This window comes from Myzus persicae, unplaced genomic scaffold (genome assembly GCF_001856785.1).
Source record: "Myzus persicae strain clone G006 unplaced genomic scaffold, MPER_G0061.0, whole genome shotgun sequence".
Taxonomy (NCBI): domain Eukaryota; kingdom Metazoa; phylum Arthropoda; class Insecta; order Hemiptera; family Aphididae; genus Myzus; species Myzus persicae.
In genome coordinates this window covers 247,335-266,890 of record NW_019101257.1, presented here as the reverse complement: position 1 = coordinate 266,890, position 19,556 = coordinate 247,335, and the positions used below count along the sequence as shown (strand labels likewise).

Here is a 19,556-nt window from a genome sequence, read left to right as displayed (position 1 = left end):
TCGAAGTATACCCATATATGCATTATTGTAAATCGATCGAAACGGTGCAGGTCATAACTCGGGCCGTGATTGTAGATATCTAACAATATTATACCCGCTGGCTATAAATAAATAATTGTAATACAATAATTATGTATAATAATTAATAACGTGTCGTAGGTATGCGCGCTGCAGGACCCCCAGACGTAACAATATGTGGTCTCTGCCTACTTATTGTTGTGCGTTTCATATTCCGGCGGGCGATGTTCAATGTATACGCGCGTGCATCGCTGTGCAGCAACAGCAACAGCAACAGCGACAGCGACAGCAACAGCAGCCGTAGCGGCGCGGCGCGCGCGACGAGAAGAAAAGTCGGCGGATAAGGTGAGACAATTGATTAACGAATGTGGGCCATTGGTTTTGCCCGGATTTTTGGGCACCGGTTGCTGGGCAACATCTCACCTGTAATAGCCGTTGCCACGGCGACCAGGAGCCCCGGCGGGGCCATCTGTTGCACGGGCAGAGCTCGGGGTATATACCATGACCAAAGCCGCTGCAAAACATTGATGTAGACTACATATCGGAGCACACTATTACTGCCTATTTATAGTAGCACTTATGTAATCGCCGGTGTCCCGTCGTCGTCGTCATCGTCGTCGTCGTCGTCATCGTCGCCGTCGTCGTCGTCGTCATTATGCAGCGGTCTTACAACGGCACACGGCAGGGCCAAGGTAAGCCAAAACTGACGTCCACCCCCACCCCCTTGCACAAGGGCTCGTCGGTACAATAGTAATAATTTCGTAAATTATATAACATACAGTACATAATAATTTTAATGTTTCGTTGATATACCTATATTATACTCGTCGTTATTGTATTAATATATATTGTATACGTGCGCACATAACGCGTAGGTATATCATAGAGTATATTGCCATATCGTCAAGTTACCGCCGACATTTGCTCTGTCGCCTATAATGTTGTGCAGCGATAAAAAATATTAATATTATGATGGTTTAAATTTTTTTTTTTCTAATAATATTCAACCCTATCCTTACCCAACTTTGAGGGCCAACGTACGAATGCGGGTCAACGACGATCCAGCTAGGGATTTTTTTTCGTCTCGCTCATCTTTACGCGGTAAAAATGTAAAATTTATCACGATTTACATAATATTTCTATACACCTATAAATATAAGTATAAATTTATGGGAACATGTTTTTAAAAAAAACTGTTTGAATACCTATACTACAATCCACGTCATACTTAATATGAAATATACAATATTTTTTAGGTATAATTTATTAAAACGCTAATGTTTATGTAATAATAATCATCTTTATTCATGTTATCTAATACGGATCGTATCGTGGCCTTTGAATATAATTTTGTTATCGTTGTCTGCAATAAAAATCATCATCACTATTATTATAGTATATTAATACGAGTATAATTATAGACGTTGTATTCTATGCGTCTCGAGACGTTTATAATTAAACGGTAAATTTATGGAGGCAAATCGAAATATTTTTGGTAGAATAGTTAATTAAATTACAATCATTATACATTCAAGTACAAATAACCGCATACAACTATATTTATACCGTCCAATCGATATTTTAGGTCGGTAATTTGTATTAATACATTTTAGCTCAAACAATTTCTGCTTATATAATACAAACTTAAGTATAATTCATTAAAGGAAAAGTTATAAATTATGATTTAAGACATTTTTAAGTGCATTACAAACAAAATATTTTAGAAAAAAATAATGCCAATGCAAGTACGAACTTTGTTTTTAAATGTTTAGAGTAGATACATTTTCTGTAGTTAAGGATCCACACTTTTACTTGTAGATAAACAATATAAATTCCTAATTAGTTCTTAGATAATCATTAAAGTATACAATCTTTTTTTTATTTTTTTTTATTTTAAAACTTTCAGCTATAGTTATTATAGTTCGACAATTACGAAAGTATATAATCTTAATAACATGTATTTAACATTAAGTAATAATATAAAATAAGCTAGGTGTCTATAATTATTGTAGTTTATAAATGATAATATTGACAATGTATTATAAATATACAGAATAATAATTTTAAAATATTTACCTATATATGAATATATGATATAACATATATATTATAGATACACAATGTTCATATATAATAATAACAGTAGTTTTTAATTAAATATAAAAATGTATATTTATAATTAAACACCTAGTTGAAAAATGTATAATGCTTATATTAAAAAATCCTCATATTTAAAAGCTTATCCTCACATCGTTATAAGCTTGTTGAACAGTTAATGTTACAAAACTCCCCCGAATCAACGCATGTTTAAATTATCATAATTACTTGTATAGTTATATTATAATAGATAGTATATTTCCACATGAAGTTTATAAAAATTACATTATCCAGTTACAGTTAATTATATTTTTTTTTTCCATTTCATTGCTTTATTTATGGTATAACAATTATGACAGTTTAAAAATTAAAAACAATTGATGAAGACCGTGTTCATTAATTAAAAATATTGACCCATCACATTTTTTTTAATCACTTACGATATTCAGTACAAAAATGTATTTTACTTAATAGGAATAGGAAAGCTTTTGATCATTAAATTACATATTCTATATGTTATTTTTGGATATATTTTATAATTACGGCTTATATGGCTAAACAAAAGTTTAAATCATAGGTAATATACAATATACAACATGCATAATACAATTGTTTCTTCTAATTAAATTTTAGATAATGGGTATAATGCTTTGGTATACCATATTATTTTTCAAGTTTAGTTTCATTTTTAAAAAAATTGATTTTTATCAATGTGTCAAACTAGTTGAAACTCAAAATTCTCACATAAATAAAGAAATTAGTGATGGTTTTGAAAATATGTTGTGCTAATAAGGTTACATTTTTGAATATGATATTAGGTACTTATCGTTATTCTTTTTATTAAATAGAAATTCAAGCTTAACGAAAAAGTGTTTATAAAAAAAAATCATTAACTTTTCAACTCATTGTACCCATATAATAATAATAATAATAATAATAATAATAATTAATTAATAAACATTTTAGATCTCTATAAAAGGTTATTCATTTCTGAGTTATTTTTACATTTTTGTTTGTTTAGCAATTTTTGAAATGCCGATAAAATACCAAGTAGATAAAATGTTAAATTCTAAAAGTTGGACTACCTACAAAGTGTCAAGCACTTTTTCCGCTCAAAAAAAATATAACGAATACAACTAAGAGTAAAAAAAACATTATTATAGAACCAATACATTCCACATTCCACGCTAAAAGTGTTGAAAAAGAAGATGTAACACTTTAGCGCTACAGGGTTTTTTCGAGTTCCAAAATTTTTAAAATTTTTTTATTTTGAGTATAACTTACTATAACTGTAAAAAGAAAAAACCTTTATAAAACCCATACAACACTAAAAAAATACTTTTTTTATCATTGAAATTCTCAACTTGGATAAAATTCATAAGTTACCTGATAATAATATGCTTGGGAATATAATATCAGTAGATTTCTTGGGTATACAATAACTATACTTATTGAGAAATGGCCAAAAAATATAGTTTTATATGAAAGTTTATTTTTATACACCTACGTATTCACAAACATACCTAATAAATATTAATAATATACGTATATTCCAAGTACTAAATCAATTACACAAGTTTCCAAACATTTGTATTACTTAAAAACTTTTATTAGATAATACTTAATGGTTAATAAGTACCGTCAAACTTTTGCACGACCTTCCTCTTTCACACTTTACACTTATTATAATTAATGTATTAATACATTTAATAAAAATTAGTCTGTATCCTGTATGTAAATAGAAAATCTGTTTAAAAAATTATCACCCAACTTTTAAATTACAACGTAAATATAGAGGTTTGGCTAGATTTTCTATAGAACTTTTATATTTATTATATTTGCATTTTATTTGACTAGGTTATTAAACAATACAAAGCGAAATCAACTAATTGGATTTGTTTTATGGAAGTTTGATTATAAATTTCAATACTTACGCATTGTTATACATATTAATTATCACCTTTAAATAAAACAATGATGTAAAACAACTTTTTTAAATTAATTTTAATGAGTTATTAATTTTATTAATTAATTTAAATTTATGTAAACCAAAATAAAAAATATTTTTTAATTTTTAATAAACAAATATATTAGAATCTAAATATTTTAAACATTCCCTACACGTATTATCGAAACCTATTTAAGCATTTTATTCTTTCAACTCGTAGCTTTGTCTAAAATAATAATACTTTTTTTTATTTAAATAATCCTCAGTAACTATGTGGGCATGTGGCCATTAGATTTGCAATAAAGCAATATAATTTTGAAATGGGTACAATCAATTCATCATACTAAATACTTGAATTAAAACATATTGTATTGTACGCTCACATATGCGTCACATTGATTAAAACATTCTTGATTTTAAGACCAGTATTTTGTGTTTCCTTCTGAGAGCTTAAAAATCAATACTTACTGAATACTGATGAATAAAAAATATGCACGCTGCGGTGGCACTATTACGAATTTCAAGTATAGGGTAATTACTTATTACTTGTAATTAATTATTTACCATTATATTAATTAGAAATTACCCCGCTCTCTGTCGGATTAAAGTATGTGTGTGTTGGGATACCTGGATCATGCTTAATATAATATATTATATTAAGACACGCCTATAGGGACACATATTTGAGTAACATTATTATTTATTTGCCTATTTAAAACATTTTAGTAACATAGCATAGTAATTTAAAATATAATTTTTCCTGCGTTAAATTATATTAGTTATTGATGGCACAACGTTTAGGGTCATTGTGATTTGTGAATATAGGTACTTACGCATGATTTTGGCATGAACAAATACTCATACCTTCAACAGTTCAACATGCTATTATTCATGTCCAATCGACTGTTCTGTACAATATTGAAAAACCAAACTGCCTTAAAATGGGGATCGATTTTAATACAATACATTACTCGAATTATAAAAACAAAAAAAAATATGAAAATACTACTTGTTTACTTATTCTCGTGTTACCTCCATTTTAATATTTATGTATGTAGGTATAATACTAGTTTAATGTATACAATATACATTATACATAATACATTATTTCGAGGCATATCTTTAGAGTGTCTTCCCGCCAATAACTTTATAGCTTATTTTCAAGATAATATAAATATGTTTATATATATATACACCCGGAGAATACACTCGTTAGATTAAAATTTAAAGATAAATATTATGTATAGTTTATAAAGATGGTATCACTTCAAATGATTACAACAGCAAGTTTATAAAATAGCGTGCGTATTACCATTATTTATAGTCTGTATAGATTCAATCTATATTATATATCATCCGTATACTCAGTGGTATTACGTAAAAAGATGAAGTGACAATTTACATAATTTATACCAGATTTATAACAATTAAATGCTATGTATCTATAAAGGTAACTCATAAATAGTATTTTGCATAGCTTTTAATTAAAATAAATTCAACTCAAATGCATATAATTTAAATAAATCGGTTCTGTGATTGAAACAAATATATAAATACCATAGTATTGTATCAGTTACATTTTATATATCTAATTAACATTTTAGATTTTGGAATTCCAAAAGTCTCATGATATAACCTGTTGAAAAATTAAAAAACAAAGTAATGATTAAAGAAAATGTTTCTTAGTTATACTGTTTCTAATTAGGCAACTGACTGTCCATAAAATAATACAAAATATGTATGGATAACTAGGGGCTATAGCCTATAATTTTCTTTGAATAATAGATTTAACAGATTTTTTAATGTAGACTGACTTTATAAATATCATCGTTTATTATTTAAGACTGAGTTAAAATATAAATGAATAAGTTTCCGGAATCGTCTCAAAGATTCTATAATTATAGGTACTATTTATTATAGTTCAAACACACGTGCCCAATAAAAACAAATTAAACATAGAACTTATAACTACGAAGTCTTGCTAAATCATGAATAATGTAATAATTTACATAATTTATCATAGTTTGTATGTCTTCTGAACACTGAAGAACTCAAAGTTTCGCTCTGTAATTAGTCATAATGACTAATTTGATTGTACGTAACATGTTATTAATAAATAATTTAGTATATGTAGATTGTAGGTAGTCATATTAATGATGAATTTATAGTTTTAAAAGTATATTTTACCTTCAGAGATTATTAATTAATAAAATATTTGTCTATGTGAAGTATATAGGTATATATATTTTATAATAGATATCACATAAAATGTATTTTAACTGACAATGCTTTTTTTTATTTTCAATGTTTGTTTCTTTTATTTAAAAACAGAAGACAAAAATTTTTAAATTACTACAAAATTAGTAAGCAAACCAATTTAATTAATTTTCTTGTTCAAAAAATATCATCGGGTATATAAATATAATAGCTCATAGTTCTAAATAATTTGTTTTGGAGTAAAACTGAGTAGCACCTAATATATTACCACAAATCGGTATTTTAAACTCACATAATAAACGTACTGTGTTGTTATGAGAACTTTAATATTATGCTATGTGGCACGACCCACGAAATTATGTTACAAAAATGAAAGGAATTATATAACTCATAAAAGTACTAATAACTACTAAAGAATAATTCCCCTATTTTATTCTAATTACTTAACTATATAACAGTGACGAACCTAGGATTTCTTACGAGGATCACTCCTCAACCTAAACTATTTTGCACATAAGGATCCGAGGGGACAGATATCCTCTAGGAAATCAGTCCCCCTGGCTCCTCCTCCTGTTATATCTTACCTTTCCGTAGAGTGCAATATTATATGAAATGATTTTACTTTAAACTATATCAACATTTATAATGTTATATACCCAATTATACATTTATTTATTAAATAAAAAGGCTCTGGGGGGTGATATATCACCCAGGCCACCCCCCGTAAGTACGCCACTGCTATATATGATATACAAGGAGATAAATGTAAGTGTCTACCGTTCTATACGCATTGCTTAAAAGTATTCATTTTTTTAGAAATATTTTTTTAGTAAATAATTTGATATCATTGCAAAACAAAATGTTTGAAAAAATATATATTTCTTACAATTTTTATCATTATAATATTTTTGAATTTCAAATTTTTACTTTTTGAATAATAACCCATCAATTTAATTATTTAATTATTAGTATCATTTAAAGTTTTGATGAGTGGAGTAGTGGATCGACATTTTACGGAGTGCCGCAGTTTCATTCTACATTTTAAATACTTATAAACTAGGTATGTAGCCATGTAGGTGCTTATATTTAACTACTAAAACTTTAAAAAATCGTATTAAACATAATAAAATACAATTTTTTGCATAGAAATTCTCATAAAAATAAAAAATATTCTACTGGGGAATATGAAATTACACTGTCATTCAAAAAAGTAAAAACTTAAAAATATTGTTTTACAATGAAAACATGTATAGGTGTAGATGTTATTTATATACACTACACAGTACACAAGCTTAAATTAATTAATGAGTTTGAGCTTAGAGAAAGTTGGTAATGTAGTATGTACTATAGTTGACCTAGTATCCAAGTTTACCTGAATTAAATAGATAAGTATGTACTTTATTTTATAAAACACATTTTAAAATAGTGAGTGCAAATAAAAAATTAAGCTTTAACCATTAAAGTGAAACATTTTTATTATTTTATTATAATATAATATGTGACAGTGTGAAGATTGACTTTTAATTACAACTAAATTTATAATTCAATTTTAGCACACTGAAACTAGTTAAATTGGAATTAACCAATGGCAGGCACCGTGCAAGTTGTTATTTTCTTTCAGAAATTTCAATTTAAAATGTAAACACTCTAATCCCATGTACATGGCTGGAAGGTAGGTAGGTAGGAAGGTATGAAATATCTATGTACAATTTTTCATTAAAAATATATTTTACGTGGCATTGTTTAAAAGTTATTTTCACCAAGATGAAGAAAGATAAAAAAAAATTGAACCACGTTGCATCAAAAATATTCTTCCTTACGACATTCGAATTAAATGAAAGCTCGTAAGTTATAAATTAGGTATTTATTAAATAAATGCATTAACTACATACCTTAGTTGACAGAATAATCAGTATGTATTATCCTCGATTAATAATGATACAATGACATTCGTAATTATACTCATGTCAAGTTAGAAAAAGTAATTTCCAATATAGGTAATAAAAATAATGAAGTTTAGAATTTTACCTATAGGCAGTGAACATTACGAAAGTTTTTATTCAATCAGCACTTAAAAATCCATCTGCCTAACTATAAATAGGATAGTTATACGCTTTTTTTATTTTTATTAAAATGTATCAAATCGAATTTAAGTTTAAAGCAATAAAGCTTATATGAAATAATATAAAAAATGTGAAGCTCTAACAACATAGTATCATATCAAAACTTTTAAAACATTTACTTGTTGAGCCTTTTACATAAACTATTATTCAAGATAATGTTAATTGTTGTATTAATATTTTCTCTTTTAGCAAAAAACTGTATACGATGAATTATTATGTTGTAGTAAAATATCATTAATGATCCATACGAATTTCAATATTATGTACGATTTACAAACCTTGTATACTCAACTCGCTAGATTTATGTTTTATTTTTTCATATAAAATGCTGTTTTGAATGAGTTGGTGCGTGCAGTGTGTTGAAAGGTTTGTGCCTTTATGAAACGAAAATGATTAACTATCAAGTATTAAATTTATTCTGAACAGAGGTATAGATTTCAAGAATATTTTAAACCATTTTCTTTAGTATTTCCTCCCCAAATAATGAATGTTTTTCTATTTTTACATTCCTTTAGTACAATTTATATTTTATACTCAACTTACATATTATTATAAATTATGATTTGAGAATATTTATGTTGTATACCTCAAAATCTCGTGTAGTAAACTTCAAAATACCTAGGTACATTTTTAAATAAACACCTTAATCATTTCAAATAACATTTAAAAATAGTTACGTATTCACAAATTAAAAAAAAAGTATTGATTAATTGTGTATTACAGAACACAGGTTATTGGTTAATCAATAATATATACCTATAGCATTATAATAATCGATGGTGTATTAAGTTCGTAATTTGTATGAACAGTACACAGATATCAAAATGCCAGAATGTTAAAATGCTAAATTGGGTCATTTCTAAAAAAACATATTTACCCCATCTTTTAAAATGATAAAAATTGTAAGATCTCACGTAAAAGTTCAAGATAAAAAAAATGAAAAAATAGATTGCACAAAAAAAAATAATTGTGTCTCAAGAACTACGTTGATGTAACACTAGTTTAAACTTTAAAGTTCAAACAAGTGTCCTCTCTTTCTGTAAGTTTGACATCAATAAATAAAATTAACCATTACATAAATAATGCATAGTTAGTAAGGTAGTTACTAATATTTGCGTAACAAAAAAAAATGTAATTACATTTATTAACCGTATACACCTATGCTAACAACCTATATTAATCAATAGTTTTAGATAGATTTTAAAATTTTTATGGTGCCTTCAGGAACACGAAATTCATTTGAGGAATACAATTATTTAAACACTACGAGCTTAATAATTGCGTATTATCGATCGTTTTTACTCCAATCGTGCCTTTTAATTAATTGTATATTAATGAAAACCATTTTAAGTTGTATCACTTGCTAACTATCCAAATAAAATGTAATGAATAACTTTTTTCCAGTGTCAGCTTTTGATAGCACCACCCCCTATAAGCAAAACGTGTGCAGGTGGCACAGTTCTTATTATTTAAATTAAATACATAATGGATAAGAATAGTTGATAGTAGATAGTTGGATGATGATTTACTTTTAGTTTGTATTTTATAATTCTAAAACTTTAAAAATACTTTTACAACAGCTGCCCAAAGCATTTTGGCTTCAAGTTTTAACAAATTTAACCTTTTGTGTAAGTTAACAAAAAAGTAACATAAGTAGGTACTGCTGTACAAATAGATGAATAAAGTGTGTTTTATTTAATTTGTAAAAAACTCTATTTTGTAAGGTTTTCTCAATCTATTCAAAAAACTGAGAAAAAGGTTCAATTGTATGAAAATCTTTAAAACTAAAATCCTCAATCGAAATAATCTATCTCTTACACCTCAAGAAAAGTTCAATTGACATTATAATTACAAATAATAATAAATCATTGAAAATATCAAATCTTAATATCAATGTTTTTTGTTCCTCATTTTTCAACATCAAGTTATCAACGTTTTTAAAATTTTTACATTTTCCGGTAAATAACTGATTCGTTCTAAAAATGAGCTTTTTTGAACTTTGAAATATACTACCATTTCATTGAGTTAATACATTTTTCTTTGTATAATGGCTTTATGTAACTTTCTATACCCTCGATATCACCTACAAATAAAAAATATAATACGAAAAATATACATGTATATAAAAACTTTTAAAAAACTTGTGATATTATCCTAGAGTATAAAATATTGGTTTTTTTTTTTTATAATTCAGTCACAAATTACGTAACAATAAGTTAATTTAGCGTACATTTTACAGTCTTTATTCAATAAAATAACTACCTCGAACGTTATTAAAATATAGTTGGTTTCATATTGTTTCAGACCTGTACCCAATAATGTTCCATGCGTTTTATTGTCATATTTAGAAAGTTTGTAAATAGAATTCCTTGTAAAACTTATATTAACTATACATGACATAGGTCGTATATATATTATAATACATAATATATATGCAATATGTAATATGTGTACATATTATGTATCCATTTGTGTGTACAGCTTCCCTGCAAAAATAAATTTGAAGAAAATGTTTTCCATTATAAATGTCAAATACTTACACAGGATCGATTACGTAACTGTGTTCTGTAGTTTTCTTTTGCAAACCCAGTGAACCCAAATAATTATCCCATGTCAATCAAAAAAAGAACAATGCAAATACACGTGACAAAATAAGTTCCTTTATGTAATCATTTTATACAATTAATTTATGCATTTGTGTTGGTATGAATTTGTATGGTTTCTCAATAAATATTTTCTATTATTAAACAGTTTGATACAAGTCAATATTGTGTACCGTTATGTTATTAATTATTATTACTATAGCTAATGTCAACAATGAAAACATTTTATACACTAAAGACATTATACAGAAATTATAATTACTATACTTCATTTTTAAATAATTTAACTAAATGTATCATTAGAATTAAGAATCTATTGACAATTATCAAAATGTTTGAAAGTGTTACTAATGGGTGGCTGCTTTCCTCAAAATTGTCACATATATATGTTATTAAGGATGCGATGTGTTTGTTTTTTTTTTTTAATAATTTATATATAAAATCTGTTTTTCACATTTGCTTATTATACCAAGTGGTATAGATTGTACATTCCTTTTAAAAACAAAAAAAAAATGATCATAATGTATTGTTAAAAATTACTGCAAACTACTAATTAACAGCCTTATTTGCATCATAACTATGACAGATTTTATAATTTCGGATAACTTGTGAATTACTTTGATACAAAATGATTAGTAATAAGTAAGTAAATATTATACATCATTAAAAAAAGTTTATTCCTAAAACCTATAAGTACATACGTTTTTTAAAAATAATTACAAGTTTGAAATATGACATAAGTATGATAATATATTATTATGAACTGAAGAAACCTGCTCTCGCCAACTTTTTTTTAATCAAAACCATTCATCATTATTTTCATGTTTATATAAAATGATAGGTAATATAATATTGCAATACAACCTTTTTTTTAGAAATACAAGAGAAAACATCATGCACGAGGGCCCTACACAAAGTTTATAATCAGTTCACTAAAAAATTGTTTTCATTGTTATATATTAAAATATTACTATACCTTTTTACATTTCAGTGTCAACTTTGTTTATAGATATATTAAGTAAAGATACTTAAGCAGTATCACAACTAAACAAGTAGTTTTTAGTGTCATAAATTATAGTTAATGCCAACTAACGTCATTAAAATGTTATTTTATTCTAATTTTAGACTGTATTAAGAATCTGGAAGACTGCAGAGATAAAATATGGAAGAAATGCAATGTGACCAATTTAGTCGACCATTCACCACACCCTTCATGGGATAATGTGTGCGTTGAACAACTTGTGTGGACATTTAATATACATGCATACGGATTTGCCTGTCTTTTTTTCATTTTATCGTTCTATGCCGTTTTTTCAATCTTAAACATCAGGTAAGTCGTAAGTCTATACTAGATAAATTAGTCTCTGACATAGGTACCTCAACGCTGTATTTAAAATCCAAGTTCTATGTTCAGTAATAATATTTAGGATGTGTAAAACATCTCATCCAGAAAACTTAGTAGAAATGAAGTCAAAAAATTTTAAAAATAAATAGAGACTTAAACCAATACAAAAAAAATAACTAAGGCTATCAGATATTAAATTTTTTTAAAGAATTTAAAGAAGTTATTTTTCTTAAGTGTCTACCAGCGTTGTGCCTGTGTATATTTAAAAAATATGTAGAGGAGCTATATATATAACTATTGGAGCACGTTTGTCGTTTACTATCCCAAAAATTGTTTTGATCAACAAAAAAAATTAAAAACGTCATATGTAAAAACTATAATAGCTACCTCGATCCACTTAGAAAGCACTAAAAATAAATGTTATTTTTTCTCTCCTGTAAAATGTATTAAAAGAGACTTAACTATTGTGATATATAGAACTCCCACCTTTCTCTCTGTTAAGTTACTAAAAGTGTATCATGGGTACACTTTTAAATTAAAAATTTTAAATCTCCTAAAATCATAATCACTTTGTATTTAATATTTTAATATACAGACATGCAGGTACATCAAGAGCAGACACATAACTAGGGGGCTCTACCCCTTCTCCTATTGAGAATGTTTAATTAGCCTAAGTTATTATATTATATTAAAAAAATGATTTTACAAAAACCCTACATCCCCCTATAGCCCCCCATCTCAGCATACAAAGTGACTACACCACTAATCAGGAGTGCATAGTTATTAGTTATACATCACATGAATACGTTAATTTATTTTAAATGTTTTTACATTAAATTCTTAATTTTAACTTTATTATATGTTAATATATTTGTATTCGTTTTAATTAAAGATCACAAACAGCTAACAAAAAACCATACATGGCAGCAATTAATGCGTTATTACTGGCTACAGGTATTTGTAGGGCGTTTGTGTTATTTGTCGACCCATATAATACAAGACGAGTAAGTCGATGTCAATTAACCGTGTGAAAACATACTTAATTTATTATGTTTCAGAACATTTCATCCGTTGTCACACATTTGACATGGGATCTTGGCTTATGCAGCTTAGTGACAGCCCTGTCCTTATTACAATTAGCCTATTTACAACTAACTCAAGTACGTTAAATTTAAACGATATGAACTTTTACAAATCAATTCATATTTTCAAACTGTGTTTTAAATATAGTTGCAAGCGGGACCTTCAAATATGAGACGTAAATCAGTCGTAGTGACAGCTACTGTATTAATTGTCGGAGTTCTTGTTCCAGCAGATATAGTTGCATCCGTTGATTACAAATTATGGGTATAATATCAACTGTATAAAAACAAGTACCAACAAATAATAATATCAAAAATTTCTGCAATAACAGGTTTTAGGTAATGCTGTGCGTATTCTTTTGCATATTTGGGGAATTTGGCTTTGCTGTTTCTTCCTTTACTTAGGTGTTAAAGTGATGACACTTGTTAAACGCATGCCAAAGTCGGTCTTACAAAACTTTGATTCACGACACAAGGGTATGTGTGCTATAATTTAAAATATGTAACAACACTGTAGAAACTTTATTGGTAAACATTTATACATACATACATTTATTTTAATCGATAATTATTGGACCCGTAGTAATCATTATTAGAGCCTGGTATAGTAATTAAGTAGGTAATATTATCCTTCTACATATGAAAACGATACTTATGTGTAAACAAATAAACTTTTTTTTTAAATAACAATATTTCCCGAAGGAAAAATAACCTTATTGAAATAAGGTTTAATGAAACATTGAAAAAATGCAAACAAAAAATGTAGAATATATATATATATTACTGATGAATAGATATAGAAATATTAATCTTGTATTAAAATATCAAGTCATAATACCTGAAAACCTAAAAATTGTATTAATCATCATTCTAAGTAACTACCACGATAGTCCAAAAAATCATAATAAAATATAAAAATGTCTTCGTAATTAAAATTTAAACACTTGCAACAAAAAAAATCACTAAGCTATTCACATATGAAACTACATTCTAGCCGCAGAACTATGTTTAAAATTGTTTTATATAGGTAATTTTATATTTTTCTAACATTTTGTGGTTAGGTTGAAAACTGAAAATTAACTGTATTAACTCAAAACAACTCACTTGACTTCTAATATTATTTTTATACTTAACTGTAGTACTCACTTGTTTACATACAATTTAAGACTTATATTCAATTATATAAAAAGATCAGTCTAGAAATTAAATTCCCAGTAATTTTATTATAAATTCACGGAAACGAACAAAATAATGTTCGGAGCAAATTTTCCTTACTTCTGAAATAACGAATTTTCATTATTGTATTAGAATTTCGTGAATCGTGAAATTAATCTTAGGTAGGTACTTATAATCAATTATCCAGTATTTAAAACTTAAATTAAACGTTTTCATAAATAAAGAAAAGTGTAAGATAATTTCTAAAAAGTAATATGAATGTACTGGAAAATAATATTTTTAAAAAATAAAATAAATAGGACATAATATCAACTATTAAGCTTATACATATTTATAGTACATAATAAAAATTAACTATTATAAAATACATTACTAAAAATAAATTATAATTACATATTATACTTGATACATAAACTGTTACATCAATAACAACTAAATCATGTTGTTTGGCCTATATCGTTTAACATATTTGTATGATTTTATTTTAAATAGGTATAATGCAATTAGGAATATTAGCTCCATACAATAACTTAGCTACATCAATGGCAGCTGCATTTGTACCAGCACTTTTAGTTCCACATCAATCAAAATCAGATTCCAAAGATAGGCCAAGTAAGTTTTATTTAAATAAAATTTGTCTTAATTGATAGTGTTGTATTAATATCAACTTATGAAATTAAGCTGTCAAGATAACAGCACCATCAGAAGTTGCTAATAGCTTTAATAGAATGAATCGGCGGGCTAGTAGTTTCGTGCAAAGACAAAAAAGATCTGGATCACTGTTAAGCCCAACTACACCTTCGAGAAGATCTAGTGAAGTTCAAAGTATCATTCAAAGTAATTTCCTACCTAGTACCTAATATACATTGTATTATATAACATTTTCAATTGTATTACATAATATATAATCATCACAGAACGACTGAGTTGTGTGGAAGGAAGTAAGCAATTTCTGGTATTAAGTCCTAATAACAATGCTAGCGACAGTACAGAACCAGAAGAAAGTTCATGGCGTAAGAGTTTTGCCAAATCAATATCATGGCAATTTCCAAAAACTGGAGAATCCGGCATAACAAATGATACTTCACCAACAACTTCGTCATCGTTACTCACGCCATTACAAGTAAAATGCACATACAATAATAAGTACCTATACAACGCATTATTTTAAATACATAGGAGTTTGCTTATGGACTTATGGTACTTCACATTGATGGCAAGTTGGCTGTTCTTCTTAGTTGAAAATATACATGCCGGTGAGGCGGGTGTGGCTTATTCTTGCTCTGTTGGTAATAATGTTTACTATACGGAATGTCAGAATGTGTTGTTTGGGGATCACCATTTTTGGACAGTTTTTTTATTTATTATCTGTTGTCTCGTCCCATTATTATTTCCACTGTTGGGTAGAGATTTGGTTGATTATTGTAATTAGATCTTTGTACGTTACAGAATTTATTTCATAGGGTATTTATTTCTGATGATGATACAGCTTGGTTTGCTAATAGATTACCATTTACCAGTAGTACCTACCAGAGTGTGAAATACATAAACTCAATAATATTATTTCAGTTGACCGTAATGTTGAGTATCATTTGGGAAACTTCATTGGACAGATTAACTGATAGAAAATAAGTTATGGTGCTAAGAAAGTAACTTATGATGAGTTCTTTATGTATGTATGAATGGATTTGGCTTAAATAATTGCTTCTCTGATGGCAATTATTTCTGCCGCGAAGATACTCAGTAATCACTAATCAGTATGTAGTTTAAAGTCTTTTTGGCTGACGATTGAACTCCACTGACTTATGTATACAATGAAGAACGACACATTTTAAGCATAGACCTATTAATAGATATAGATCTATGATCTTCAGCCATCCCACCGACACGGAGGAAGCGTTAGGTGAACCAACAGAGATATTATTAATAATTTTTACAACGCTACCTACTAGATTTATAAATCTATATTATAAATGAACAATTCAAACTTAAATATGTAGTCACGCCGGTATGTTTACCTACCTATGTTTACTCTTAAAATCGTATTCACTATTATTTATATGTAAAATAATATGTTTAATTAATAATTTAGGACATATTACATATATAAAACTTTATAGGCTAGAGACTAATTAATTGTAAAAGCCTTTATTCCTAAAATAAAAATAAAAAATCGCTTATGATAACAATATTTATTATTTTCAGCCACAAAGAAGTTTTAGACTTAAGTCTACCGGTCAGGCTGACCAGGAAACCAGGCCTACAACCAGACATTCGAGCAGTTTTTCAGATTTGGTCAGTATTCAATTGTTCGCGTAAAATATAAACCTTACACTAACTGAAATTGAAACGTGACACTGGTCATTTTATTTTAGAGTTCTGAAATGACCTTAAGTACGATATTAAATCATATTGCATTTGTAAATCGAGGAAATGGAACAGGAGATGCTAAAATGGACAACGTTCGAAGACGTACTTCTAAAGTCGCTATTACTAAATCAGAAATCGTTTTAGTGATAAAAACCGTACATGTCTGTGCAGGACTGGCAATGTTATTATGTTTCTTTAACTTTGCTACAGACATTAATTTGATTGGTGAGTACTAGGTTGTATTAATATATAACATACTAAATTGATAACGTAACCTGTATTATTCAAAACAATTTACTACACCTATACTTAGAGTGGCTAATTTTTTTTTTAAGATAAACAAATACATATTTTAAAACAGAGCTTATATTAGGTTATATAATTTAAACATAATTAGGTAGCTAATACTTGCAGATAAAACTAAAAATTGAATACCTAAATTAATAAATACCCAAATTACCCAAATTTATAAGTTAAACATATTTTTACAGTCTTACAACTTTGTTATTCCACCGAATGTATTAATACACGGTACTCAAATTATAAGGACGACTTAAGTCTTTTATTATTTTTTTTTTATATTCTGAGAACACCCTTAGTCGTTAAATCCTAACTTATTTTTTCTGGCGTTTAGGAAGTAGGCACATTTAAACGGGAGACAATACTGTCTTATTTACAAAATATTTTTTAACACAGGTACTTTATTATTTATACAATATTTCACTTAATTATTCAACTTATTGTTACTTCCTTATTCATTTTTTGTACCTACTTTCAGCATTGATAACACCTAAACGATTTATAAGTTGAAAGTACTTAAATAGATAAATAATATAACCTAACCTACATGTGTCTTTAAATCGATGATAGATATTATTTTTTGACAATTTATATTTATATTTAATTTATATTCATATTTATATTTATATTCATACAATGCCTGTTCAAACATTGATTAGTGTATTTAGGTAGATAATAAGAAAAAAAGTATCACCTACATTTTATTATTTCCAATGTTGACTTATCAGACATTAAGATTTAAAACATGAATAAGGCAGTCTTAAATTTCAGAAATAATATAAAGTTATAATAATTTATTTTTAACAATATTATAATGTTATTTTTAAGGAGTTTACTCGTATGACAAACCATGGTGCTGGCTAATTTTGCAAAGTGTGGTACGAGTTTTGGAATTATCGTTGGCGTGCATGTTAGCAAACCTAACAAAACAACCAGTGAACGTCATACACCACACTCAATACACGCATCCGTTGAGAGCGAAACTTCGGGGGTCATTTTTCATTTAGGCCCTGAAAATCAAAAATCAAAAGGGTTAATTTTATGACTTAAAAAATAATACAATCACTGAGTTAATCTTAAGTCTGACGGGAGTACTACGCAAATGAGATCGGGACCATTATTTCAAACGTGCAATAACAGATTTTACAATAACAGATTTTACATTAATACATAACAGGTATAAATTTTATATTACCTTTATGACTTATTTACTTGAGATATTATTATTTGATTTGTTCTCTATTATTATTCACTTGAATGTTTTTAACATTATTTGCGTAGTATTCCTTAAGAAATATGCAATCGATCTTATTTTTAAACTTTTCTCTATCTTACCTCACACATATTATATAGGTATGTACCACCTATACACTCGAATATCTTTATAAATATTAAATATATATATATATATATTTCATTAGTGGTTTAGGTATATTTTTAGAAATTCGAGTATTATCACTCGAAAGTATTTAACTACTTTATTTTACACTATAATTAAGTATCAGCGAATGCATTCGGGAAAGAAATTTGAGTTACCAAAAATATTTTATGTATAAAAGGGTTACCTATGTTATACCTATAAAGTGCGTGTGTGTAGTAGGCGATTCGGATTCACTAGTCATACGTACCATGTTTGATGTTACATTTTTTTTGTATGCAATGGTAGTGGTGGATTTAAGATAGAATTCTATTAAAATTATAGGTAATCAACAAAAATATAAAGGCCTTTTGCAAAAGGTAGCTTTTACAAAACCATTTCGTTGTAATAGCGAATGTTAAATCAACTTCTGATTGTATGGTGAAAGAGTTCTGTAAATAGGTACCATAAGACATAATATAGAACCATATAACCATTAACGGTTTCTCACAAACATTTTAGGCTTGGCAATACATAATCTTAATTTTACGACGTACAAAATGCGAAATATAAATAATTGTTAAAAAAAAATAGCCAAGAAGAACACCTGAACACCGTCTCCGATAAATGTCCCACTCTTCGAAAACACCACTGCGTTTAACTAAATAATATGCTTCATGAATTATTATAATACTCTATGCAGAATAAACTATAAAAATAGATTGGGTATTAGTGAAGTACGTATTTATTACTATAAATTATAACATTATTCTTTTAAAAATAAATTTTGCTTATACCTAAACAGGTATAATATATTATATAGGTATTAGGTTCATTATCCTACGCATAGTAGAATAATAAATTATAATATCAAATATTTTAAAAATGTCAATTATAATTTTTAGGTAGGTAGGTAGGTA

At 27.2% G+C, this 19,556-nt stretch overlaps 1 protein-coding gene across 1 annotated transcript; it reads left to right on the top strand.

Annotated features, from left to right (window-relative positions):
• The first annotated feature begins 274 nt into the window (after positions 1–274).
• Positions 275–19,477, top strand: LOC111028436. Its single transcript, XM_022307082.1, has 12 exons — positions 275–710; positions 12,132–12,336; positions 13,244–13,355; positions 13,410–13,511; positions 13,582–13,698; positions 13,766–13,910; positions 15,102–15,221; positions 15,291–15,446; positions 15,527–15,732; positions 16,815–16,904; positions 16,985–17,204; positions 18,108–19,477. Exons 1-12 carry the CDS (start codon positions 674–676, stop codon positions 18,284–18,286), a joined length of 1,689 nt encoding a protein of 562 aa, XP_022162774.1. The 5' UTR covers positions 275–673; the 3' UTR covers positions 18,287–19,477.
• Positions 19,478–19,556: the final 79 nt, after the last annotated feature.